The sequence below is a fragment of the Sceloporus undulatus genome, chromosome 1 (assembly GCF_019175285.1).
Source record: "Sceloporus undulatus isolate JIND9_A2432 ecotype Alabama chromosome 1, SceUnd_v1.1, whole genome shotgun sequence".
Lineage (NCBI taxonomy): Eukaryota > Metazoa > Chordata > Lepidosauria > Squamata > Phrynosomatidae > Sceloporus > Sceloporus undulatus.
Genome location: NC_056522.1, coordinates 184751904 through 184776959, shown reverse-complemented (window position 1 = coordinate 184776959; position 25056 = coordinate 184751904). Strand labels below are relative to the sequence as shown.

At 39.7% G+C, this 25056-nt stretch overlaps 1 protein-coding gene across 2 annotated transcripts in view; it reads left to right on the top strand.

Annotated features, from left to right (window-relative positions):
* PLCB1 (phospholipase C beta 1) overlaps positions 1–25056 on the top strand; it is a 547711-nt gene that overhangs the window by 474726 nt on the left and 47929 nt on the right. For both annotated transcript variants that reach the window (XM_042445107.1, XM_042445106.1), the window contains 7 exons: positions 1942–1995; positions 3590–3809; positions 9489–9669; positions 11483–11559; positions 12447–12536; positions 13573–13630; positions 15351–15437. In XM_042445107.1, coding sequence (XP_042301041.1) covers positions 1942–1995; positions 3590–3809; positions 9489–9669; positions 11483–11559; positions 12447–12536; positions 13573–13630; positions 15351–15437 — 767 coding nt within the window. The remainder of the gene's footprint in view (positions 1–1941; positions 1996–3589; positions 3810–9488; positions 9670–11482; positions 11560–12446; positions 12537–13572; positions 13631–15350; positions 15438–25056) is intronic.

The following is a 25056-nucleotide window of genomic DNA, read 5'->3' as shown; positions in this document are numbered from 1 at the left end:
GTTTTTTTGGACAAAACACATCATTTTCTGGAGGAGGGCTTTCTTGCATGCACACACGCACACCCCTCAGAAAAGTCCCTAAATTGGAAATATTTCACAGCAATGGACCATTGTCACAACAGGGTATCTTGGAGTATCAAAGCACCCTTACAAAGATGAGAAAATCTGTGATTCTGGCAGTCAGGTAGAAAAATAGTCACTGATGGAACCCCCATCTTGACAAAAAGAGGCTTCGCTTTTCATATGTGCCACACAGATTAAAACAGAAACTACAAAAAACAGGTGGAGGAAAAGTAGCCAACCAAGGTAGGTGCTGTCTCGCATCCCAGAAACAGAAGGGCTTCAGTTTGCAGCATTTGCCTCAGGGAGGCTGGTTGGCATGTAGTAGGCACAATGACAACATAGTCAAAGAGAAAAGAGATGGATAAGAGGATGGCAGGAATTCTGACCAGAATTTAAACAGAAATAGTTAACAATATGGGTTGTGGGCAGGGGTCAAAATGCTCCACTTGCCCTTGGCAACAGCCCCCCCCCCCCCCAAGTACAGGGCTGCTCAATAATCCCCCAAAGTGGGAGTCTAACCTGAAAGAATATTGCTGCTGGAAAGAAAATCGAAAAAAAACAGGATACAGATTAATTTACAGAAACAGGCTGAAAGAGAAGAAGATTAAATGTAAATGCAAATTTTGAAATACACTATATAAAAATGAGTGGATGTAGAATGTGTTTTTGATATGGGAAACAGAGATTAGCTGAAAATAATATGTTAGGCATTTTCACACAGAACCAATGACAGACAGCAGGCCTGCTGTCTGTCATTGGTTCTGTGATTCCAGTTTAGCTACCATGGTTCCATCCTGCAGAATCCTGGGGTATGTAGTTTGCTCAGAAGCACTAGAGGAGTTCTCTGGCTGGGAATCTCCAAACATCCATTCCCTAAACTTATTATCTAAAAGTACAGTCATAGCACTATAATTGTGTTGTGTGAAAGTGCCCTGGAGTTCAAAGCAGGAAAAAATGTAGGAGATCTATGGAAAAGTGAGGATAAGACATAATGGCTGGTAGCCACCAGGAAAACCATTACCATAACAGCTACTAGAATACCATCCTGAGTGTTTTGCCCCATCTTGCATCCCATTTAACCTGATATAGAAAATTACTGAAATAGTTTTGGTGATAATGGCAGAGCTATTTCAACAGCCTGTCAATCCAGCCCCACTAACCTCTTCTCCAATTTCTCCATCTCTGACAAAGTCTCTGACTTTGTGAATACCAGTTGCCAGACATCCCTCTGGAGCATATATTGGCTGTTTTTGATCCACTTAGCATCTGTCCTAATCTGTGTGGCATATAGGCATATACTAAAACTGCTTTATGAATGGCTTCATTAAAGTGGGAGGTCATGCCAGTGCCATATGTGTGGGAAAGGAGACGTAGGGTCCATGTCCTGCCAAATTAGTATAAAAAGAAAGAAGCAGCCTTTAAGCCTAATTCAATTCTACATAAGCTTTTGAGGACTCTAGTTCACTTGTTGATATGTGTTTGGAATCCACAAATACTTATGTACATATATATTAGTCAGGAATAGATAAGGACACGACTCTATCCATTTAAATGTCCTGCTGGGATATGTCTTAAATTGGATAGGGAATGTGTATTTCTTCCCAATGTTTTGAAACCACAACTCCCAACATCTCTAGCCAATATAGTCTGAGGTGGTGAATGATAGGAGTTGCAATTCAATAACATCTGAAACATTTGCTCATCCTGTGCTAACAGATAAAATGAATGAATTGATGAATATACTGCCTGTATTAATTTAAAAGGTTTGATGGTATAATTTAAAGGTTGTTTCTCACATTAAAAACCAGGGTACCTATTATTTGAGCTTTCATTTGCCATTATGAAACAGCTGTTATTATCATTATTGTTTGCATCTAGGTTCCGTGAAAGTGCCAGCAAAAACAGAAGATCTTATTCAGAGTGTTCTGACTGGTAAGAAACGTTTAGATGTGATACATCAGAATCTCTGTATTTGTATGTCAAGAAGGTGATGGTGCTAAATCTTGACAGTTGGGAGTGGGAGCACCCTCAGAAAACTGATTCTCAATTGTATGAGTTTCCTGAGTTCCTCTGGAATCAGGCACAGACTTCTCTGATGTTCAGAGCTCAGTTCTGTACCACCACACCTTTAAAGAGGAGTTCTGCACTGTCAACACTCCATGCTCCAACCTAAACATTACAGAGACCATGTACACCTATAGCCAGTTAGCTCTAGGATGGATGGGAAGTGTCACTCCTAATGTTTCCAAGTATCAGTGTACACTCCCATTATTCTACACATAAATGACCTTGCCAGTGGTGTCCTGCATGGATATGGATGCCTGCTTTGCACGCTAATGCCCTTCCTACTGCCAAAGGAGACTGGTATGAGGAAGATGTGTTTACTTCAGAACAGTGGTATGGAAATCTTTAAAATAAATACATATTGAAAAGTATTCTAAGCAGTACTTCACATCAAAGCTCTCAACACAGAGAGTCCCACTGCATTTCTGCATAAATTGATGGGAAGAATTCCATACAGGTGCTACACACTTTGTTTAGACACCTTAACATAAACATATTGATAAGCCATAAGTTGAAGCTTTTCTCTACTGTAGACAAAGTGACTGGTTCTGCCAGTGGTGGCTGCCAGTGTTGCAAAGCCTACTACTTTGGTGAGGATGTCTTAGCTCACGGATTCAGGTCATAAATGAGGGACAGTATTTGAGACATTTGTAGGTAATGTGTGGCCTTTCAGAGGTTAGAGTTCATCTCCCATCAACCGCCACACTGATTTAAGGATTAGGTTATTGAATCATTTTGGCTCCAGTTCACAAAATCTTCTCAATGAAGTTACAGTACTCCATTGCTGCAGCCACTAGGGGAAGTGATGAGTGAGTTTGGGTGTCCATGCTTTGAGCCAGTTCTCCAGAAGCCTTACTGCTCCTCAAAATAAGTATGTGCAGAGTCTGGAAACTGTTTACTTTTGTAAAGTGTTAATCCAAGAATCCCATAGCTGGTTTATCAGATATGCTGGTTTTGAATATTCTGAGAGTTGTAGTCCAAAAATGGTATTTTTGTTTTGTCTTGTTTTTTAAAAAGAAATTCCCTCTGTACAAATCTACTGGCTCACACATCATGGCTGCAGTCCTGCTGTTTAGTTCCAACTAGTATAGACATCTGAATAAATTGTTGAATGGTGAATCAACAAATAAGTAAATCCAATTAATGCAGTAGCTTTACTCTAGTTGAAACTAACAGTAGAACTTAGACTCATGGCTACTTCACATGGAGAATTTTTTTTTTCACCAGAAAATACTTGGCTCTGTTTGTCTTGAACCATGAAAAAATTTCTTGAATGCCACATGCACAAATGTTACTTTGTGTCACTGTAAAAAAACTATGGCTAAGATGCGTAAGAGCAACATTTTTAATTTTCTCAACTCCCTGCTCCAGTGCATTTATTTTAAGGCTTAGTTAAAGGTTCCTATGAATGTATAAATGCCTAATAGTGACAGCAATGGGACATTTCTTTTCATTATTGCAGAGGTTGAAGCACAAACGATTGAGGAACTAAAGCAACAGAAAGCATTTGTAAAACTTCAGAAGAAGCACTACAAAGAAATGAAGGATCTTGTGAAGAAACACCACAAGAAAACCACAGATCTTATAAAAGAGCATACAGCAAAGTATAATGAAATCCAAAATGACTACCTGAGACGGAGGGCAGTGCTGGAGAAAACAGCAAAAAGAGACAGTAAGAAAAAGTATGTCCTATAGAGGTTGCCTCTCTTCTAATGAACAAAGTTGGCCTTCACATTTCTCTTTTTTGGGGGAAGACAGTGCTTTAAATAACTTATCTTACTAACAATACAAAAAAGATGAAGGATATGGAAAACGTGGAAGGGGAAGTAAAGCAGGGAGCAACCTAGAAGGAAATATGGAATAGAGAGGCAATGCTACCACCAAGGTACTAGGGAGATATTCACAGTGCTGATTGCCCCCAAACTGTCCCTGCAGTTCAAATAGCCTAGGGAGTTAGGCAGCAAGCCCCTAGGCTGAAAATACAATGGACCTCGAGTAAGGGGAATTCCATGTATGCTCAAGCCTTATTCAAAAGAATGGAGCTCATTCATGCCCACGACATGGTGCAAGCACCACAAGTGCGCGCACCATTACCTCTTCTGGGGTGTGCCGAGCCTTCTCCTGGTGCAACTTTCAGCGTGTGCTGAAAGCCACATAAGTTACGCCTGCATATAACGTGGGCACGCTGTACTGCTTCTCAATGTCAGGTCAGGAATTGGGGGAACATCAAAAATCTAGAAACTGATTTTAGATTAGTGTGGCAAGCTGGCCTGTATTACCAAAATCTGGTTGGATGAAGGCATGTGTATGCATGTGTGTTGACTTTCTCCCAACTCTGTCCATGTGTGTTATCTGTGCTGCAGCAAACAAGGACTAGGGGATAGGGAGGGAGAGGTGCAGGGTGGTTGTGATTCCATGACCCTCACCAGAATCTGCTGTATTTGAATATCTGGAGATGTCTGGTTTGCACAGAACAGGGCTTGAACAAAACAGGGATTCTGTAGGTGTACTGCCCCTGCCACTGCTCCACATGTTGCCACCACATTCGTATTGGACTCATACCCTTCCTGTCTCATAAAAGCAACCTGAGAAGGACTGGATGAGTGGTTAAGGAGAGTAATGTATGTTTTAGTATAGCAAGACTGGTTTGTGGACCCCGTAAAAGAGGCTATGGCAAGGCCATTACTGAAAATAATCTTTCCTGAACCACATTCTACTGGAGATTTGTCAGCCAATATCCAAATCCCTTCCACGGGCAAAGTTTTTGAGTGAGTGATGGTCTCCCAATTCCAGGGTTTCCTGAATGAAATAGATCTTCTAGATCTATTTCACTCCAGCTTCAGACCTGGGTATGTGTCAGAGGTTGCTTTGGTTGCCTTTGTGGAAGAATTGACTTATGCTGGAAATTGGACAGGTGTGTCCCTGTAGGTTCTACTGGACCTTTCAGTGGTTTTCTGTAGCACAGAACAGTGGTGTCACTAGGTTTGGCATCACCTGGAGTGGTAACTCATGATGCCATGCCCCCTTTGACCTCCTCTTCTATCACACCATACTGAATCCTTAGTCATGTTTCTGTACTAATTAATTCTATACTTGTAATTCTTGTATAGTGCTGAAGGTAATGGTAATAGATGTGACATGAACAATAGCAAAATTAAAATTATACTTTTAGATTACGACATTATAGGCACCACCTAAGTGTATTTATGTATAGATAGTGTCACGTGTTTAAAGTGAAAATTTGGTGAAATGTGATTTTTTAAAGAAGTTTTAAAATTATTTTTTTAAAAAAAATTAAAAATAAAATTTTAAAATTTAAAATCTGGGGCCTCTCCTTTCTCCTCCCAGTAAACCTCACCCCACTCAAACCATCTCTCCAGCAAAGGGGCACAGGCAAACACCACAGCCTGTTTCTGCACAAAAGCAGATGTTTGAGGAGCAGTGGTGTCATGCCACTTAGGGTATCATCTGGTGCGGTCTGAATCCCCCGCACCTAGTGATACCACTGCCATTGACTATGGTATCGATGGCAACCTGAGGATGTAACAGGGTCCTTGGAGATTATGATTATTATTAAACTTTATTTATGAAGCGCTGTAGATGTACACAGCGCTGTACAAAAAGTCAATAAATTCGAAGAATATATAAAGCCTGCCCATGGCGTATAATCTGAAGGATAATAACAAATAGATAAAACAATAGATAATATTATAAAATAGAATTGAGTAAAAAGGAAGCAAGTTAAAAACATCAAATATAAAATATCTAATCAAATATAAAAAACAATCAGATAACAATCACAGACTCCCTGGGAATGCTTCCCTAAACAATATGGTCTTTAACTCAGTTTGAAAACTGGTTAGGGAAGTGATGAGCTGTGCTTGTGAGGGAAGTAAGTTCCAGGAGTGAGGGGCAGCAAGTGAGAAAGGATGAATCCAGGATGGGGCAGTGGAAATCCTAGGCTGGGACAGGAGACCTTGACTACTAGAACGGAGGGTACGAGTGGGGATGTAAGGAGAAAGAAGTTCAGCTAAATAAGGCGGGGCCAGCCCATGTAGGGCTTTAAAAATCAGCAACAGAAGTTTGTACTGAATGCGTAAGGGGAAGGGGAACCAGTGAAGGGATGACAATAGAGGAGAAACATGGTCAAAATGGCAAGCATCTGAAATAATCCATGCAGCTGAATGCTGGACAGAAATTAAAGGGTGGAGGTGTGCGAGAGGAAGCCCTGCCAGGAGAAGGTTACAGTAATCTAATCACGAGACCACTAGGGCATGGACCATAGTCTTTGCAGTAGAAGTGCATGTGTGCTAGACATTTGCCCTTCCTGGCTCATAACACTGGCCAGAAGGGGACTGGATGAGTGGGTGAAGGGGTGGTTAAGGCCTTCTTCCAACAAGGCAGAGTTCCAACAACCCTAAAGGGGGCAGTTGCAAAGCTTTTGTTTAAAAAGCCATCCCTGAATCCCTCTATAATGGATGATTATTGACCAGTGTCCAACCTACCATTCTTGGGCAAAGTATTTGGTTTTGTGGTGGCCTCCCAACTCCAGAGATTCCTGGATGAGATAGATTATCTCGCTGCATGTCCGTCTAGTTTCAAATTCCTCTTGCAAATCTCCACAAACACTACACCAGTCAGCATATACTTCAACATTCCAGTTTCCCCTTCTTGCAACAACTTTATACCTCATACTCACATAATAAATCAAGCAATCTTTTTATATACAAGGCCATGGCATCATGGTTCTCACTCAGCAGCCTGTTCTGTTCATTTCTGCATTCACATATATTTCTAGAGTAATATGCATTTAAATATGTAGCTACGTTCATAGCTCTATTTGTGTCCTCTTGGGAAGGATGGAGCAGTCTATTTTGGGGTTGTTTCTGTTTCAGATTTATTCAGTCGTAGGTTTTAATTTAGTCCGCCACAGTCACCCAGCTACACCAGAGGTCAGCGTGGATCTCGCTGTTGCCATTGGCTTCATTGGTTTCCTACCTCCATAGGTGTTTGTCACTATTTCCACATTTTCCCCTTTCAGAGGCTTGATCACTATGTTGATTTGGGTTTCTTGGTTTGAATTTCAGTGTCTCATGTTTGCACAATTCTCCCCACACAGAGAGATGCACAGAGGGTCTTTCTCAAGCAATAGTTGTGGCCTTATGTAAACGCTCTCCTTTTTGGACTCTGTGGTTTCCAAGGCAACAAGCTTTGCACCTGGATAGAGCTGTAAACACCTCTGATTATCTGTTAAGGTGCAGACTGGCGTATATCTTTTGCATTGACCTGGTTTTATTTTTATTTTATTTTTAAATGGTCACTGTTTAGCTTGCTGTGGCTCTGTTTATTTCACATGCCCCATTTGTTGCTTTCCCCTTCTCACCTCATTCCTTTATAGTTGCAGTTCTTTCCCAAAGGCCAAAAATATCACACTGGTCCTTTGGGATCTTGTCGCTCAGATTCCATTTTGTGAAAATTATTTTCCTTCCCCTCGCCTTTGTATGTTGTTCTGCTCAGCTTGCTTTCCTTTGACAGACCCCTTGCCTTTGGTGAACTCTGTTCTTTGGGAGCCACTAAATAGTTTCACATCAGGATACTTATATCTGGAGTGGAGCAGTTATAAAAGGAATAGAGATGACTGATCAAAAGCATCTCCTCCTCCCCGGAAAGGTTCCCAGAGCCAGTGATGCCACTAGGATTGGTTTCTCCCCATGCAGTAACCCATAGTTTCACCCCCTCATTGGCCTTCTCCCTTACCACACCATCCAGAATCTCATAAATTGTAATTCGTATATATCCTTGAATATAATGTTAATAGTTGTGACATAAACAACTAACAAAATCAAACTTATACCTTTAAATTACATATGCACAGTTTAAATGTATTTACACGTACAGAGTTTCTTGGGGCAAAAGTGAACATTTGGTAAGATGTGATTTTTTAGATTTTTAAAAAAATATATACTGTTAAATATATATATATTAAAAATGTTGGTTTTGAATTTTAACATTTTAATTTATTTTATAAAATCCAGCACCACTCATTTCCCCCCCCCCCCCCCCGAACCTTGCCTCACTCACAACATCTCTTCAGTGTTTTAAAGGGACACAGCGTGTTTCTACCAGAAGGCAGTTGTTTGTGGAGCAGTGGTGTCACATTCCTCTTAGGATGTTACCTGGTGCAGATCATACCCCCCATGCCCCCATAATGATGCCTTTGGCCAAATCTCAGGGCCTGGAGCCCCTTCTCTGGTCCTCAAAGTGAGAAGGAACAATCTCAAGGCAAGAGTGCTGCCTTGAAGTACAGCCTGCCCTTCCTTTACACGGGGGATCCTGTCCCAGACTCCCCCGTGTAAAGGGAAGTCTGCCTATGCGCGAGCCCCATTTAAATGAATGGGGCTTGTGCACATGGCGGTGTGGTGGAGTGCACCCCATTATTCCTTATGGGACGCACCACCCCTTCTCTCAGTGTGGCTTTTAGCGTATGCTGAAAGCCACGTAAAGTGCGCTTGTGTATGATGCGGGCACACTGTATGTCTATGTATTTCCTTCACTTGTTAGACTTGGTGTTTTTATTTGAAAGGCGCTATTTGATGCTTAAGATCTTGTATTTAATGGCATCACCATTCTGAAGCTCTGGACTGTGGGGCTGCTAAGAGAGTTAGTGAAAGATCCACTCGTTGAAAAACTTGTTATATCTGCTCAACTAATATGAACCTTACAATATAAGAGTGGGGACAGAGATAGACATTGTACTTCAAAATGGAAAGCCATCTTAGCAGAAGTTGCTACTTCCATGTTGCATGCATGACATTATTATGCATTGTATGGCTCTTGACAGTAGAACCATTCTAAGAAGCAGATGACCATAATACTGAATGCAGATTTCATCAAAATGTGGAAGCAAAATTTCTCAGTCCAGGCATACATTTATATGGTATTGTGTTATTCTAGGTAATGTAGTATGGTTCAATGTGAGTGGAAAGTTTCATTTCTAAATATGATTTCTTTGAACCCAGGGTATATTCTAAGACAATTGCAAGATCCAGAAAACATCTATGCATTCAACCTGAGCTGAGTCACAATATAGATATTTTGACATACACACTCACAGAAACACAGAAACATATACAGTGAGCCCACGGCATATGCAGGCTCATTATAGGAGGCTTCTAGCTTATGCAGAAGCCGCCGAGAGAATCGGCAAATGGAGCTCGAACATACGCGCTTTTTGCCTTGTGCAAGGGGGGTCTGGCATGGATCCCCCGCCTAAGGCAAGGGCAGACTGTATACACCGAATTTGTGGCTAGTACTCTCACCATTTGTGTAAATTACCGTTGTTAATCCATATTCTTCTACAGAGGTGAAACTGGCAGCCCAGATCACAGCTCATCAACAGTTGAACAAGAGTTGGCCACCCTTGATTCAGAAATGAGTCAAAAGTTAATAGAGTTGAAGGAAAAACAGCAGCAGCAGTTGCTTAATCTTCGTCAAGAACAATACTATAGTGAAAAATACCAGAAGCAAGCACATATTAAATTGGTATGTATGACACCCTAACACCCCATGTTCTTTGAAGGGCTCTGATGACAACATTGCAGGAAGAGCTAGTTGTGTCAAATATCCATAAATTTGCATGGAGGCATTTAAAAAAAAAGAACAACATATAAACCACCATATAGTTCTGTCTTTCTCCCCTTGCCCTATTACTGTTGGCAAAAATGTGGATTTGCAGCAGTTGGGGGGCATTTTAGAAAGAGTGTGAGTAAGTGTCCCCCCTTTTAAAAACTAACAAACATGCGGCACCAGAAATATACATCATATTCCAAATGGGTTTGCTGTAAAGGCACTATTATGATACTGACTTCTTCTTCTCCTCTGCCTTTCCTAATTCTTAACAATACTATTATGCCTTGTTCTGAGGAGGCAAATCTTGCCAACTTTCACATCTGCTCAAACTAACTAAAACTGTTGAGTCATAATATTGTTTTGACATTTGGGTTAATCTTTGGGGATCCTGCACTTTGTGGCTTTGAAGATGCCTGATTTCTTATTCCACATCAATTATCAAAAATCATTCCAGAATAAGCAATTAAATTAGCATAGCTTATAGAACAAGAGCTTTGATATCGGTTTTAAAAAAATGTCTTCCAGATAGTTCATGCTTGTGCCAGACAACCTTCTGTGAAACTATGTGTACTCGAAATGGATTCCAGAGCACAAGCTATAAACAGCAAAGTGATATGCGTATATTGTTCCAAAGTAGCTTTTATTGTTACAGCTGCATCCTCAGCGTTGGCTGAGTTAAGCACGATGTATGAGGTGGTCCTCTAGGCTGAAACAGGAATCCAATCAGTTTAGTAATAGGTATTTTGGAGTGCAAAGTAGTAGAAGACAGAAGCCAGGAACACTGTTACTATGGCCATGTGGGTATAGCCAGGCACCTCATTTCCACATTAGATGTGGCATTGGGTTGGGGGGCTTTTAAGGGAAAGTCATGGCCGGCAAGGTAAGGAGCAAAAGGGGGGCAGTATGAACAGCCAGGTTTTGCAGTGGAGTTTCTAGGAACTTCCACACAAAACAAAGGGTATTTTATCCTGAGGTAAAGACTGTGGATCTTCATCTGGTCTAGCAGGATTGGGCCCAATCTTGCCTCCAGGGGTTTTGACCTGTATCATCTGAACTAGACGACATGAGACTGAGGGGAAGCTGGCCCTTTTGGCCTGTGTAGACAACCCTTTAGTTCAACACTCAAAGCACTGTACCATACTAGCCAAAAACAAATAAACAAAAAATGAGCAAATTTTGCATAAATTAAATCCCAAGATGCAAATATTCACTGTGATCCAGAATTCCTCCTGTCAGGGTTTTTTTTAATACTAAAAAACAAATACTTTTTTAAAACCAATTTTCAATTATTTTCCCCAAATGGTCTTTTCATCCCTAGTGAACACTTAATTTTTTTCTGCGCCACTAATACTTTTCAGGATCTTAATTTTAAAAAATCATACAGTTGGCCCTCCATATCCACAGATTCTGCATCCATGGATTCAACTATCCACAACTTTAATACTAATACTAATAATAATAATAACCCAAAAAGCAAACCTTGACAGATGGATGGGCAACATCTCTCCAGAGTTTTTAGGAGGAATTCCTAGCCTTTCTTTGAAATACCAATAATTTAACATGGAACTTTTTGCATGCACAGCATGGGCTCTACTACTGAGTTGTGGGCCTTCCCCTCCTGAGAGACTGGGACTCAAGCAGCTTAAACTCTTAAACCACCAAAATATCTAACAATAAAAGGTAGCTTTTGGATCTTCCTGACCTGCCTATATTTTCCTTCCCCAAGCTCATTCAGAAGCTGACTGATGTAGCAGAGGAGTGTCAGAACAATCAGATGAAGAAGCTTAAAGAAATCTGTGAAAGGTGAGGCATATTGTAAATACACAAACTCCTCCTTTCAGTTCTAAACTTAGGGCCTGTGCAAACTGGCCATTAAGGCTGGCCTGAGGGCAGAGTTGGGGTGTGGCGTCCATGGTGGCATGATGCACAATTTCACGGTGCTCCTCTGGCACTGTGCTTAGATGATGCAGCACCAAAGGAGCACCATGAAGCCACATTGCGGTGGCTATAGTAGCCTTTCCAGGGCACAAAAAGGAGCTGCTTTTTGCAGCTCCTTTTTGCACCCTGGAAAGGCCAGATCAGGGCCACGGTGTGCAGTTGCTGCAGCCCCGATCTGGCGAAGATGGAGGCGGCTGTAGGACGCCCCTTAGGGGCGCTCTGCACAACCCCATAGTCACTATGGAATCAGCCAGTGGTAGACAGTAGTACTTTCTGTATTCATAGATCTGTGTTGTCAATTTGGGGTGTAGAGAAGACTTTCCAATTTTGTCATACTGCATGAGAAAAGCGTCAAGACACTGTACTGAGAAAATGGTCAGCAACACAATTTTTTTCACATTTTTCAGAACTTATGAAAATTTGTTTTGTGCTGCATGGAAACTTTTTTTGTGCACAGTAAAATGTGTATTTTACACAATACATTTTTATGGGCAAATATGTTATTTTTACACAAAAATGTCTTTGTGTTTTTATGTAATCAAAACAGGGTTTTTATTTTCACAAATTAATCTTTATAAAAATAGCAAAATGCAAACAAATGGTCAAAATGTGCAGGGAAACTCTCATAGACTCACCGAGAGAGGAGGAATTGTCTCAGAATGAAACAAATAGATACTTGTGTCTCTACTGTCAGCCTTAGTTTTCTTCTGCTTTTCCTGTCTAGTTTTTAAAAAGAAGTCTGTTTGTTGCAGAGAAAAGAAAGAGTTAAAGAAAAAGATGGACAAAAAGAGACAGGAGAAAATCACAGAAGCTAAGTCAAAGGATAGGAGTCAAGTGGATGAGTAAGTACAGACTTCTGCTCTTACCTTGAACTATGTCCTGAAGATACGGAAAGTTCATCAAAGATACTAAAGCCTTGGATTGTATGTCTGGGTATTCCTTTCTCCACACCAGATGCAAGGGTAGGTACATACAGCCCCTCCCCAATTATTATAAAGCACTATCTAACCCCTCACCACTCATCTCACTGAATTTTTTACAAAACATGGTGACACACACACACACCAGGCTTGCTGTATCCAACCAGTCCCATCCACCAAAAAATCCTCCCATCCCTGGCTCAACAATGAAGCTGCCTCAGAGCATTGGTCACATGCTGTAAAATTCGAATTTTACAGAAAGGTTTGGGGTAAAAGATGCATTTTTCTTAAAGAAATTTAAAATTGTCTTAAAGACCTCTGCTTCACATTCCCTGTGTGGCTGGATCGCAGGGACAATGAGGCGGGTACATATATTATTTTTCACATGTAAACATGTCCTGGGTACATGTGCTGGTATTTTTGGTCTCACTTTTTTTTCCCTAAGGCTCTGCCCTCCAATGAAATATAGGCCCAAAAATGTGTCTCAAATTGAATCCAGCTTGGTCTGAAAGAGGTTTGCCATGCTTATTATTACAATACTTGAATATTTAGAAAAATTGAATTTCACCTTTCAATTGAGTGATATTTAAGGTGGCCTATGATAAATTGTAGTAGTGCATACCCATGTAAATGATGATACACATGGACACAAATATGGAGAGCTTACAAAACCCATCCCTTAATTTTTGTGGGCGTTATGATTAAAATTTCAACCACTTAGCAATTTCTTATGTACAAAACACTTAGTGATTTCTGTGCTATCTAATTTTAATTTTTCCTTAGTTAACTTTGTGCTGGTCTATGACCGTAATAAAGGTGAACTGAACTGAACTTTCTTAGCTAAAATAATTTATGATTTAGAAGCAGACTGTTTGGGGCCGAATCAGCATATTGTATACTGATGGTATGAGATAAGAATTAATTGAATGGAATGAATCTTTTTCGATCATGCTCCCAGGGAGAAGACAGAAATGATTCGGTCATATATTCAAGAGGTGGTGCAATACATTAAAAGGGTGAGTCCTTTATATACATTCAAACTTATTATATGTGCTTATGGCATGGAGATTGCGGGCACATGGCAATTTATCAGAGTACTGATGACAGAGCAGCCATAAAAACCATAGTAAAGTTTCTCTTTTTGTACAGAGAAACCTTGCTTCCAGTATTGCTTACTACACACATATGTATATGCATATTTGCAAACTTGGTTTCCAATTTTCTGTTGATTATCAAGCCATTTTGAATATTATCTTGATGTGCAGGAGTTCCACGTGTTCCTCCATAACATTAGATCTGAAATGTGAAGGACTGTAGCAGGACACATTACCAGTGGTATTTCAGATAGGATGTTGCAATGGAATATGGGATACCATCCAGGTTGGAGGCATCCTGTACCTGAACTGGACTTCTGCACTTTTTGAAAGAATGGGACTTTCCCATTCTTTGCAAAATATGGGAGAATTCTGGATCAGATTCAGGATGCCTCTGACCTGGGCATGGAGGCAAGCAATAAAATCTGACCTTAAAAGTTTTCATCCCGTACTGGAAGGACAGAAAGGGGCAGTGCGATCATCTCTTTCTGAAGTGTTTGAAGAGTTCTGGGTCATGGCAAGGGAGGCAGTCTATGAAGCTGACTAGAGGCCTTGTGCAGAAAATATCCCCAGCCTGCCTTCTGCCTCTTCTGTAGGGAAGATTGGAGATACATGATGTTTAAGGACACAACAGCAGACTGAAAGACATTTTTAGTTAACTAATATACACTGACCAATTTAAAAATCAAAATAACCCCAAGATACACACCCTAATTGATGTCCTTGCCACTAGTGGCCCCATTAATGTCCTTGCCAAGTTTTAGGGGACTAAGGCCTGATACAGATGGGCAGGAAAGGGCCGTGGCAAACGCACAACCTGGCACCGATCGGGCCACCGCAGAACACAAAAAAGAGGCACCATAGCAATGCTGGGCACCTTGATCATGCCCCTTTGGCACGGCACCATTTGGGCAATGCACCAAACAAACATCATCATTGCGTGCACCATCTGAACAAGGGCACGCAAAGATGGCACCCGTGCAGTGAGAAGAAGGTTGTGAGCGAGGGGATGCTCAGCCTTCACCCCATCCACAGACCAGCGCTTTTTGTCCGTTTGTACCGGGCCTATGCTTCAGAGTGTTGGTACTATACTGGAGACAGACACAGATACATACATTCTAGTACTATTACATAAAGACTAAATTATTTTAGTTGCAATTTTTTAAATAGCAACATAATCAGCTGAGTTTATTAAATTATGCTGTGCATGGTGGAGATCATGTAGTCCTCCAGATATTATTTGGCTGCAGTTCCTGTCAGTCCTAACAAACATAGTCAGTGGTGAGGAATGCTGGGAGGTTAAACCCAGCAACATCCAGAAGGCTACGGGATTCCCACTCCAGCTGTCCTCTAACAAACTTAATGACTTTAGTATAAAATGCCACTGTGTGTGTATGTGCCTTCAAGTGACCCCATTTCCTAGGGTTTCCTAAGGCAAGGAATGCTTACAGGTGGTTTTGCTAGTTACTTCCACCTATCGCCTAGCACTGGGTATTGGCTGGTGATCTCCCATACAAATACTAACCAGGACTGACCTTGCTTAACTTCCAAAATCAAGTGGCGTCTGGTGCCTTTAGGGTATTTAGGCCTATAATGCAATTATGCAATGGTTCTAATACCTTGTTTTGCTGCTATTTTACAGCTAGAAGATGCCCAGAGTAAAAGGCAGGAAAGACTTGTGGAAAAACACAAAGAGATTCGTCAGCAAATACTGGATGAAAAGCCCAAGGTAAGGAGTCTTGAATATCAGAATATATATATTTTTAATTACTGAAAATGAACCTGAAGTTAGGTTATTTGAATAGCATGTTGTTTATGAACATAACTGAAGAAATGGATGACTGTTCAAATAGGTTATCATATGGAAGAAAAAATATAATGTTAATATACATTTAGGTATGTAGTTAAAGCTCTTGTTTAAGCCACAGAGTATCTGTGCACATCATACAGGTAAACAGTGTCTTTCACCAGCAGAGGGTGCAATATACTGGCATATTCTTAGAAGCAGAACATATCAATTGTTTTACCTGAAAATATGGGGGGAAATTTTGTAGCAGGTATAAATCAATAAGGAATTAGACAAACATCTCTCACGACAGAATGGAGCTATCTCTCATGTTGATGTTGATTATTATGTATTTGGCACATTTAGTCCTTATTTTTCATCTCAGCTCAACAGCTGGCATAGGCAAATACATTTCGACATAATGTTTTATTTGATATGATTTTTTCTGAATCTCCTATAGGTGGAGCTGCTGTGAGTTCCCAGTAGGCATATATGGAATTAATTCAGAGTATTTTCTGTTATGATTTTCATTGGGCAAATCAAGAAAAGCAGCATTGGCCTTTTAGACCAATTATATCTCTCATGGACTTACTGATGAAAAGATAAATCCTTTTAATCTAGCGCACATGTTCATTTCATGTGAAAAGATCTGCCACCTTCTTTTGGATGTTTGCAGTGCACAGTGGATTACAATTAATTATATCATAGTGCTTTTGATGCTGGGGTGGGGGTGTGGATAACATTGTTTTCAAAGCAATCTCAGAGCAGTTTTCTGTTGTGATTTCATATGACTGATTTATAAATACTTGAATAAGCCAAGAGCTTCATTTTGGAGCACAGATTTTATAGTTCTCCCGGTGGATATAGTTATCCTGGATTCAAGTGCTGAACTGCTCTCCATCTAGGAAAAATTAATTTTAAGATGTGTTGGATGTGCAAACTCTTTTTCAGTTTTCTCAGTGATTTAAAATCAGAAATGATTATCTTTCTGAGAAAAGTGGACAGTAGCTATGTTTGTGTGCCCATTATGATGTAAGTTATTATACATGGATGTTATATATTCATGCTCAAGAGGGAGTCATGAGTAAGCTTGAGAGAGCTCTCTAAGTTTGCAGCAATTCAAAGTAGCCTTAGGCAAAAAGAAAAGAAAAAGTAGGGTGGGGAGGAAACCCCATGGATAGCCTAATGAAGATTGAGTGTACTCAGTGGAAATGGAACATCATTTGATTGTCAGGAAATGGAATGCGAAAAAAGAGATGAGAAGAGGAATGGAATGGAATCAAACATTTACACAACAGCATTTTTTTATTTATTTTTTTCTCTGTCTCCCTCTTTTAAAAAAATAATAAGCAAGATATTCAATATGCCTTGTGAAGTTTTTCTAGGATGTCCATAACTGTTTCTTCTTCCATCTGGAGTATGAAGACTTACTTCATACTTCTGTCATCATCTTCATATTTCTTTAATTTGGATGTTTAGTAAGAGTGCTTCTAGTTGGTTTTGGGGAAGGTGCGTTATCGCGTTATGCCTTGTATTCAGAGATATCTACGGTACTTGTCAGTCATGGCTATTGCAAATGTAATTATTTAATCAATATCTGCAGGAGAGATGTAAACTTTCGTTTAGTTTATTCTCACATAAAATAACAAAAATTTAAAAGGTTTTCTCCCTGCTTCATGAAATTACAATTTTTCATCTTTTTGACAATTATTTTTTGGATTTCGGGGCTTTTTCTGTGAAAGTTTCACAAACTTCCACATAGGCTTTCTTGTACTTTTTAAATTTTTGCTTTGGGGCAAAAATACAACTGGTTTGTCCAAAATACAACATTTCATGCACAATACAATGTTTTTTTTGCACAAAATATGTAAGAGGGGGGTCTAGTGTTTCTGTGTGAGGGGGAATCCCACTGTTCTCTTTCCCGCCATGCAGGAGCACAAACTCTCTTCTAGATGCCCCTTTCCCTATCACGGATTCAGTCCATGAACAAATGGCAGCGGCCGTTCCACACGGCCGCTGCCATGTTTACGTCTTGGATGCATAGCGTCCAGACGGGTTGCAGCAGTTATGACGTCACAGGTGCGCCATGGGCGCCTCGCGATGTCATAACGGCGCCGCAGGAAGAAGCTCCATTTTGGAGCTTCTTTTTTGCTCCGTGAGGGAGTCGCGCGGTTTGTATGCTGCGACTCCCTCACGGAGCAAAGAGCAGCGCCGGCAGACCGTTGCAAAGCAGCGGTTTATAACGCCTCTCTGACAACAGTTCACAAAATGTTTGATGAGGAATCTCACTAGATGTTGAGATGCCCTACTTTCTCAAAAATGAGGAAATTCATGAATGCTCTTTCTGTCTTTAGTCTTTACCAAACTTGTTATCAGTTCCTTTTGAATTACCTGCTAACGTAAGGATTCAGCAATGCAGATGGAGACATAAGGTTAAATTCGGCTGGTGATAGCTTAGAGGGACAGATCTGTAACCCTCTATACCATTTACCAATGTGCTCCAGGGGACTCCAAATGGAAGGCAGTAGTGGGGAGCAGGGGAGGCAGAAACTGTCCTCTCTCCAGGGAGTTATTCAGATGATGAAAACAATCCAGGTAGGATCTAGGTTTAATCTTTGTTGTACACATGCATATCATATGCATCTGATTAGGGTTTTTTTTTGGGGGGGGGGCCTGCCAAAACCCCACTTAACCTGAGATGACCAATGTCAGCCCCCCCCCCCCCCAGTTTTCCTAAAAGAATTGCATTCTCAACTCTGTGTGAATAACCTATGCAAATAGACTCAGGATAAACTGGAATAAAATTCTGCAGGCCTTGGATGTGCTTTGAATACATTAACATCACCAACTCCATCTTTATTGGAGTTCTGGCATGTGTGAGCAACCAAACTCACAGCGATGCCGTTCCATAGTGTGAACAACAAATCTGGACTGGGCAAGTGAGATTATTTGCATAGTTGCAAATACAACATGTGAATAACCCCCAGTTCTGTGTGCATCAGATTCCAGCCATGAATTCTTTCAGCTCAGCATTGTCACAAAAATTAAAATAAGGAAACACTCATTCAATAGTCACTCCATTTTGCACATTTCAGGAAGGCTTTTCCCACACTTGGACTTCCTCCCTAGGGAGGCTAGGATGACTCTTGTTGTCCTTCTGATGCTCAGTGAAAAAACCTATTCCACCAGGTTTTTAGGAACTGATTGCAATGGGCTTTTAAAGCAATGTTTTGTTATGTTTTAATCTGTGCTGGTTTTAATAATTTGTAAACTGCCCCAGTATTAGGGTAAAGACAAGATGGTGGTGGTGGTGGCGGTGATGATGATTGATGCATAACAGACTATAATACTACTTTAGGAAGTTTGTGTGATAAGATGTTGGGGAAGAAGAAGAGGATAAATAAGGAGCAGGTCGTAACCAGTACAATTAATCTGGCCATTGTTTTTGCCAGTTTTGTCTAACATGTATGTATTTGTAACAGTGCACACAAAGTTAATTCTCTAATGTAGCAGGAAATTGAGCCCCCAATTATAAATTCCATTCACCTGTAAGACTATTTAGGTGTAGCATCCTTCAAAACCTGCATGTCATATTCCCATGTCCAATTTATGCCATTAAAACACATTTGGGATTTGCACAGTGGTTCCTACTGCTTATCTCAACTGTATAAACATCAAAGCAGATTTTCTAGTGTCTTGATAACATCTAAGAAACATTACAAGACCACAAGAGATCTATGATGAATCTTCTGTACCTGTTATTTTTAAGGTCATCACAATTTCAGAAGGCCCTTTTTGGGCAGTAGGAGAGAAAGGTTAAGCATTCCCCTGCTATCACAGTCTGACCCCTCTCCCTTGATAACACCCCCCTGGAAGTTCTCCTCAGTATGAGAAAAGCATTGCAATTTTTGAAAGGAAAAATTACTGGTACATAAACGGGTAAAGCATTCCCTTCCATCCCTTCATTTTTGGCTGCAGCCCCCTTCTCAAATAGAGGGGGAACATTAATCCAAAATATGGAGGAATAGATACATGGAACACTGTTCAGCTCTTACTTTAGCTGTATTGCCTTAGGAATTTAGTGGCAACAGCTGAAGATATATCTGAAATTCTTGTTCCAACTCTGATTTTATATTCATTGAAAGTTTCTTGACTAAGCACGCTCAAGGCATAGCTAGGAATGTTTGAGTTATACCTCAAACATCTTTCAGCTGCTCTTGCTTGATGTCAGAACAGCTGCTGTCAACAGGGAAAGATTTCAACTGGCCTATTTTTGGCATACCTGTCCAGCAGTTTAACGGTGTCCTCTAATTCTAATTGCTTCCCAGGTTGTGCAGATATTAGAAATTCAATAATCGAGGAGACAGTTTCCTATTATAGATGCCTGAAGGAGTATGAGGACATGCTCTTCCTCATTCCCATGATTGAATTAATGCTTCGGATGTTGGTCTAATACTGTTTAATATATTCATTAGTGACTTCCAAAAGGGAATGGAAAGTACACAGTCCAAATGTGCAGATATTACCAAATTAGGAGAAACTGATAGTAGTTTGCAGTCTAAAGCATTAAATGAAATTTCTCTCAACAAATTGGAAGTACTGGCAAGAATAAAAAGGACTGCATTTAATAAGCACACATTTAATAAGGATAAACACAAAATTTTGCTGCTGGGAAAGAGCCAGTATGTTACTACGTATGAGATTTGTTTCTGCACTGCTGTTTCCTAGGTAGCTGATAAGGTTATTATTGATGAGCAATCAAGTAGGGAGAGCATCCTGGACAAATCGGGAGAGGTAATTTCCCCCCCTCACATCTGCATTGTTAGCATTGGTGAGGCCCTTGTTAGAGTACTATGTCATTGCTGCACTTCAGAAAAGACACATGGAAGCTGAACATAATCCTGAAATTGTGTGAAGGTCTGGAGAATATCACATGCAACCAGACTAAAAGGAGTGTAGGTTGTTTAATTTGGAGAAGGGAAGAGGGGATAACTTTGCAAACACAAAGGTACTCTGATGTTCTGTCCAAGGACATATTTCTCTTCTCATCTGCTGTTTATGAGAGTGGAACATTAATTTCTTTTTTGTACTAGATGTATCTTGAACTTTCTTTTTCTGCCCTGGTTACCTATAATTCTTATGTCATTATAGACTCAGAAATCTCAAGTATTGTTTTATAGTTGGAATTCATTTTGGCTACTGTGCAGGTGAAGTTTATTACTAATTAAGCAGGAAAAAGATAAACGGTTGCTTTGAACAGGGTAGTATTTCGATTGCCCTTTTCTGCAATAGACAAGAAGAGGCAGTGGGCTGAGAATATATGCCCAAAGATTTGGGCATGTTGAAGAATGGTGAAGTAGTGAGCAGGCTGCCTAAAGTTGTAATGGGACTTCACTATTAAGTTTAACCATGGTCTTTGTTTAATTGTCTGTCACATTTTCCATAATGCTTGTAGAAATTAAAAAGAAAAAGAAAAGAAATACAAAACAGAAAAAGGTGAGAGATAATAAAAGAAAAAAAGATTTTAAAAAAGCACAGAAAAAAATGGTTTCCTATCTTCTTTATATTGGACACTCACACTCACACTCACGAAAACTCCTCAATTTTGCTTCATGGCAAAATGGATTTTTTGAATTTCTGAATTCCCCCCCCCCCCCCGAGTGTCCAATTTTAACTGCTCCTTTTTTTCTCCTTTAGGTAATATAGCCATAGGTAATTTATGTTGCTACATGGAAAACCAGGAGAATGCTTTTCATTGGCCTAATTCCCACTTACCTGTTAAACCGGGTTCCAAACGAAATCTATGATTCGGTTCAGCCTCAAACGTGGTTCTCACTGTCTTTGCACTGGAACAAGACCAGTGCCGGAGAGGCCAGGAGAAGGCCCAGGTGGAGAGGCCAGGCTACACAGCAGAGAAGCCTGGGGAATGGAGGAGGCAAGCCAGGAGGCCGGAGGAGGTAGACCAGGAAGAAGGCCAGGGACAGAGGGAGAAATGACCGGGGCAGAGAGGCCGGGGAAAAGCCGCTGCCAGTGAGAACCAGGGTGGATTTGAATCCAATTCGAATCTTCCTGCTTCCCACTTGAGCTGAATTGATTTGTGTCTAAATAAATCGATTCAACCCAAAAAACACTCCATTTTACCAGCGTCTTTTTGATGCTGGTTAAATGGGTAAAAACCATGCCCCCCCCTTTCTGACTCACTTCAGCAATTTAAATTAAATGGGAACCATGGTGGTTTGAACCGAATTATTTGGAATCACCATCCGGTTTAAACTATAGTGGGAATTGGACCTTTGTCTGTAATCTTCCTAGTCACCCTTCCTCTCTGAAGCAGTTAAGGCTCTTCAAAAGGCCAACAAGATTCAGAAGCTGATCCCAGTAAGCACATATTTCTGATTACTTCTGACATGCTTTTGGAAAGTCCTTTAAATCTCATGTTAGGGGGTTTAAAATTAAAACTACATCAAACTGTATGTGGTATTATACAGAATTGCTATTCTTGAACAGTGACGTCAAATGCAAAATGAGAGAGAGAGAGAGAGAGAGGAGATGATGATGATGATGATGATGATGATGATGATGATGATGATATCTATTTATATTATTTTTATTTATTTATATCTTGCTCTTTTCTCAGAACTGGGACCCAGAGCGGCTCACTACATTAAAAGAAGAATACAATTAAAAACATAGAAAAGTGATACATTAAAACAGAATTAAATTGTTATAATATTAAAATAGATTGCTCATTGATTAGTGTGGCTTGACTTGTTTTTGAGAATCTGTGTTGACATTGGCTGCATCTGCACTACAGAAATAATCCAGTTTGAAACTACTTTAACTGCCATGACTCAATGTTATGGAATTTTGGTTATTATAGTTGGTAGTAGCATCATAGCTCTCTTACAGAGAAGCGTAAATGTCTCACAAGACTACAGTTCTCAGAATTCCATAGCATTGTACCATAACAGTGGAAGTGGTGTCAAACTGGAGTATTCTTGCAGTGCAGATGTAGCCTTTTAATAATTACAGCATTCATTTCTAAGTGTTTACAGGCTGTCTGATTACCTTACAGTCAGTACTGTCTTTTTAACCAGCATAAGAGCCAAGCAAGGCCAAACAATTGCATGTTGAGCCTCTCTTATCTAGAATTCCAAAATTCAAAACATTCCAAAATTCAAAATTGCTCACCATGGCTGGCTGAGTTTGTGATGCTGTTGCTTTCTGATGGTTCAGTGTATACAAACTGTGTTTCATACACAACATTATTTTAAGAATATTGTATATAAAATAACCTCCAGGCTATGTGTATATGGTGTATACAAAACACAAATGAATTTAATGTTTTGACCCGAGTTCCATCTCTAAGATATCTTATTATGTATATGCCAATATTCCAAAATCCGACAAACTTTGAAATCCCAAACACTGCTGGATTTAAGCTTTCTGGATAAGGAAGTCTCAACCTGTATAGAAGAACAGTTTGGGCAAAAGAAATAAAAGTATAAGCCTTTCGTAAGGATTCTTACACCGCAGTTTAACTAAATTTATACGTGGTATTCATAACAAATTCATACATTGCAGTAGCTAGCCATAATTGTATGCCTTAAAAAGTCATGGAAATCCCAGATGGCATGCTTAGAAGGTTCAAATCAAACTAATGAACCTTGTCCCCCTCTCCATTTTTAAATACCTTTTTGGCCTCAGAGGAAAGAGATGATTTCTGGCATAAATTTTCATTAAAATTCTTAGCAGATGCAACCAGAAATAAGGCAAAAATCTTAAAAATAAATTGAGCACTTCTTAGGCCTTCAGCTGTTGACATGATTCTTTTTGTCTGTGCCAAATCAAAGACTTTGCCTCTTTTACTCATTTGCATAATCTCATCCTTTTAAAATGAGATGATTGTGCATGAGCTAAAAGGATTATTAGTTTAAAGCTTGGAAAGAATCTACTGTTTGTTATACATAAATCTTTGAAAATGAATTTTAACACTTTTTTAATGGTGACTAAAGCATGGATGCATGTGCCTATGAGAGAATCAATGTAATTTACCAAGTACCATTAGGGCTTCGATTTCAGGGAACTAGATTTGAACCTGATCTCAAGCATTAACATTCCAAAGCATTGGGCAACTAATTTGTGGATTTTACACAAGTCCATTTTGGCTTTCATTTCTTGAACAGGAGCTTCCAGTAGGACAAGTTGTTCATTGAATCGATTACGGGATTGTTAATTGTTTCTAATTTTCCATATTCAAAATTGGAATATGTTGAAATGTGCCAAGAAAACTGCATGATAGTTTCACCTTAGAGTTGCCATAAGTTGGAAACTACTTGAAGACACATAACAACAAACAACAAAAACACATACTAGGTGTGATGCTTGTATTAGAGCTTGTAAACCATGTGGAGTTTATACAAATGGAATAAGGGGTTTTGCCCATTCTATTTGTCTAGAAATTATTAAATAAATATCAGCAAAGAATTAATTCTACATCTAGGAAATCTTATTTTTGTGTAATTTCCTTACACAAAACATATAGCACATACATACTTAATCGATTAATGGATCAATCTTTATTTACGGTTAATAGACCCAGCGAGACATGCTATAACTTAAAACCATATAAGGTAGAAAGATTACATACAACTTAAAATCACAGAAAGGTTAGATAAAAATACAGGAAGTTTGCATAAAATTAAATTGTCAGATTAGGTTACAACAGTGGAAATTATTTTTGGTTATATAATTATATATCTAGGGTATGTTGCCATTAACCTGACCCTTTTTCATAATCCAGTCTCTCTAAGTTTAACAGCTAAAGACAAAAAAATGGCAACAAACAAGGTAGTATTCATGCATTTGTCTTGCAACAGCATTTTAATATAAAACCTTTCAGAATAGCCTGACTTATGGCTCAGTAAGGGGGCAATCAGCTGGTTACGGCACTGGTTATAAAAGGCGTATGAGAACAAAATGTCTGATAGAGTTCCAACTACTTGCCGTTCACATACATAGTAGTATTCCTGCCACATGTGATATGTGGCTATCTGACATTTCCAGCATGCATAACAGATAACTGAAAATGTAATGTTTAATCTGGCTAAATACCATCTGAGGCCTATGTTATCATGAATCTCTTAGACTGAAATGCTTAGGAGGTTTTCCTCCCTCCAGCTCTGGATTGAACCTAAAACTTTCTATATGTAATTCAGTGTTCTGCCACTGATCTATATCCCTTCTCCTTATTCTCATAAAATCAATGTCCAAAATTTGGGGTACAGAAAGAGCTTAGAAAATTCACAGTTTTGGACTGTAACTTCCAGGATCCCACAGTCAACATGACCTCTAACCATGCTGGCTGTGAGATTTTGGAAGTTCTAGTCCAAAAAAGAGTAACTTTTCAATATATTATACACTGCCTGTAAAAATGGAATTTAAACACTCATGAATAGACTCATCCTTTATATTTCCTTGTTCACTTCATATAACCTTCCCTCTATATTTATGGCAGGGATGGGCAACTTTGATGGTCCAGGGGCCATGTTCATTATTTCCC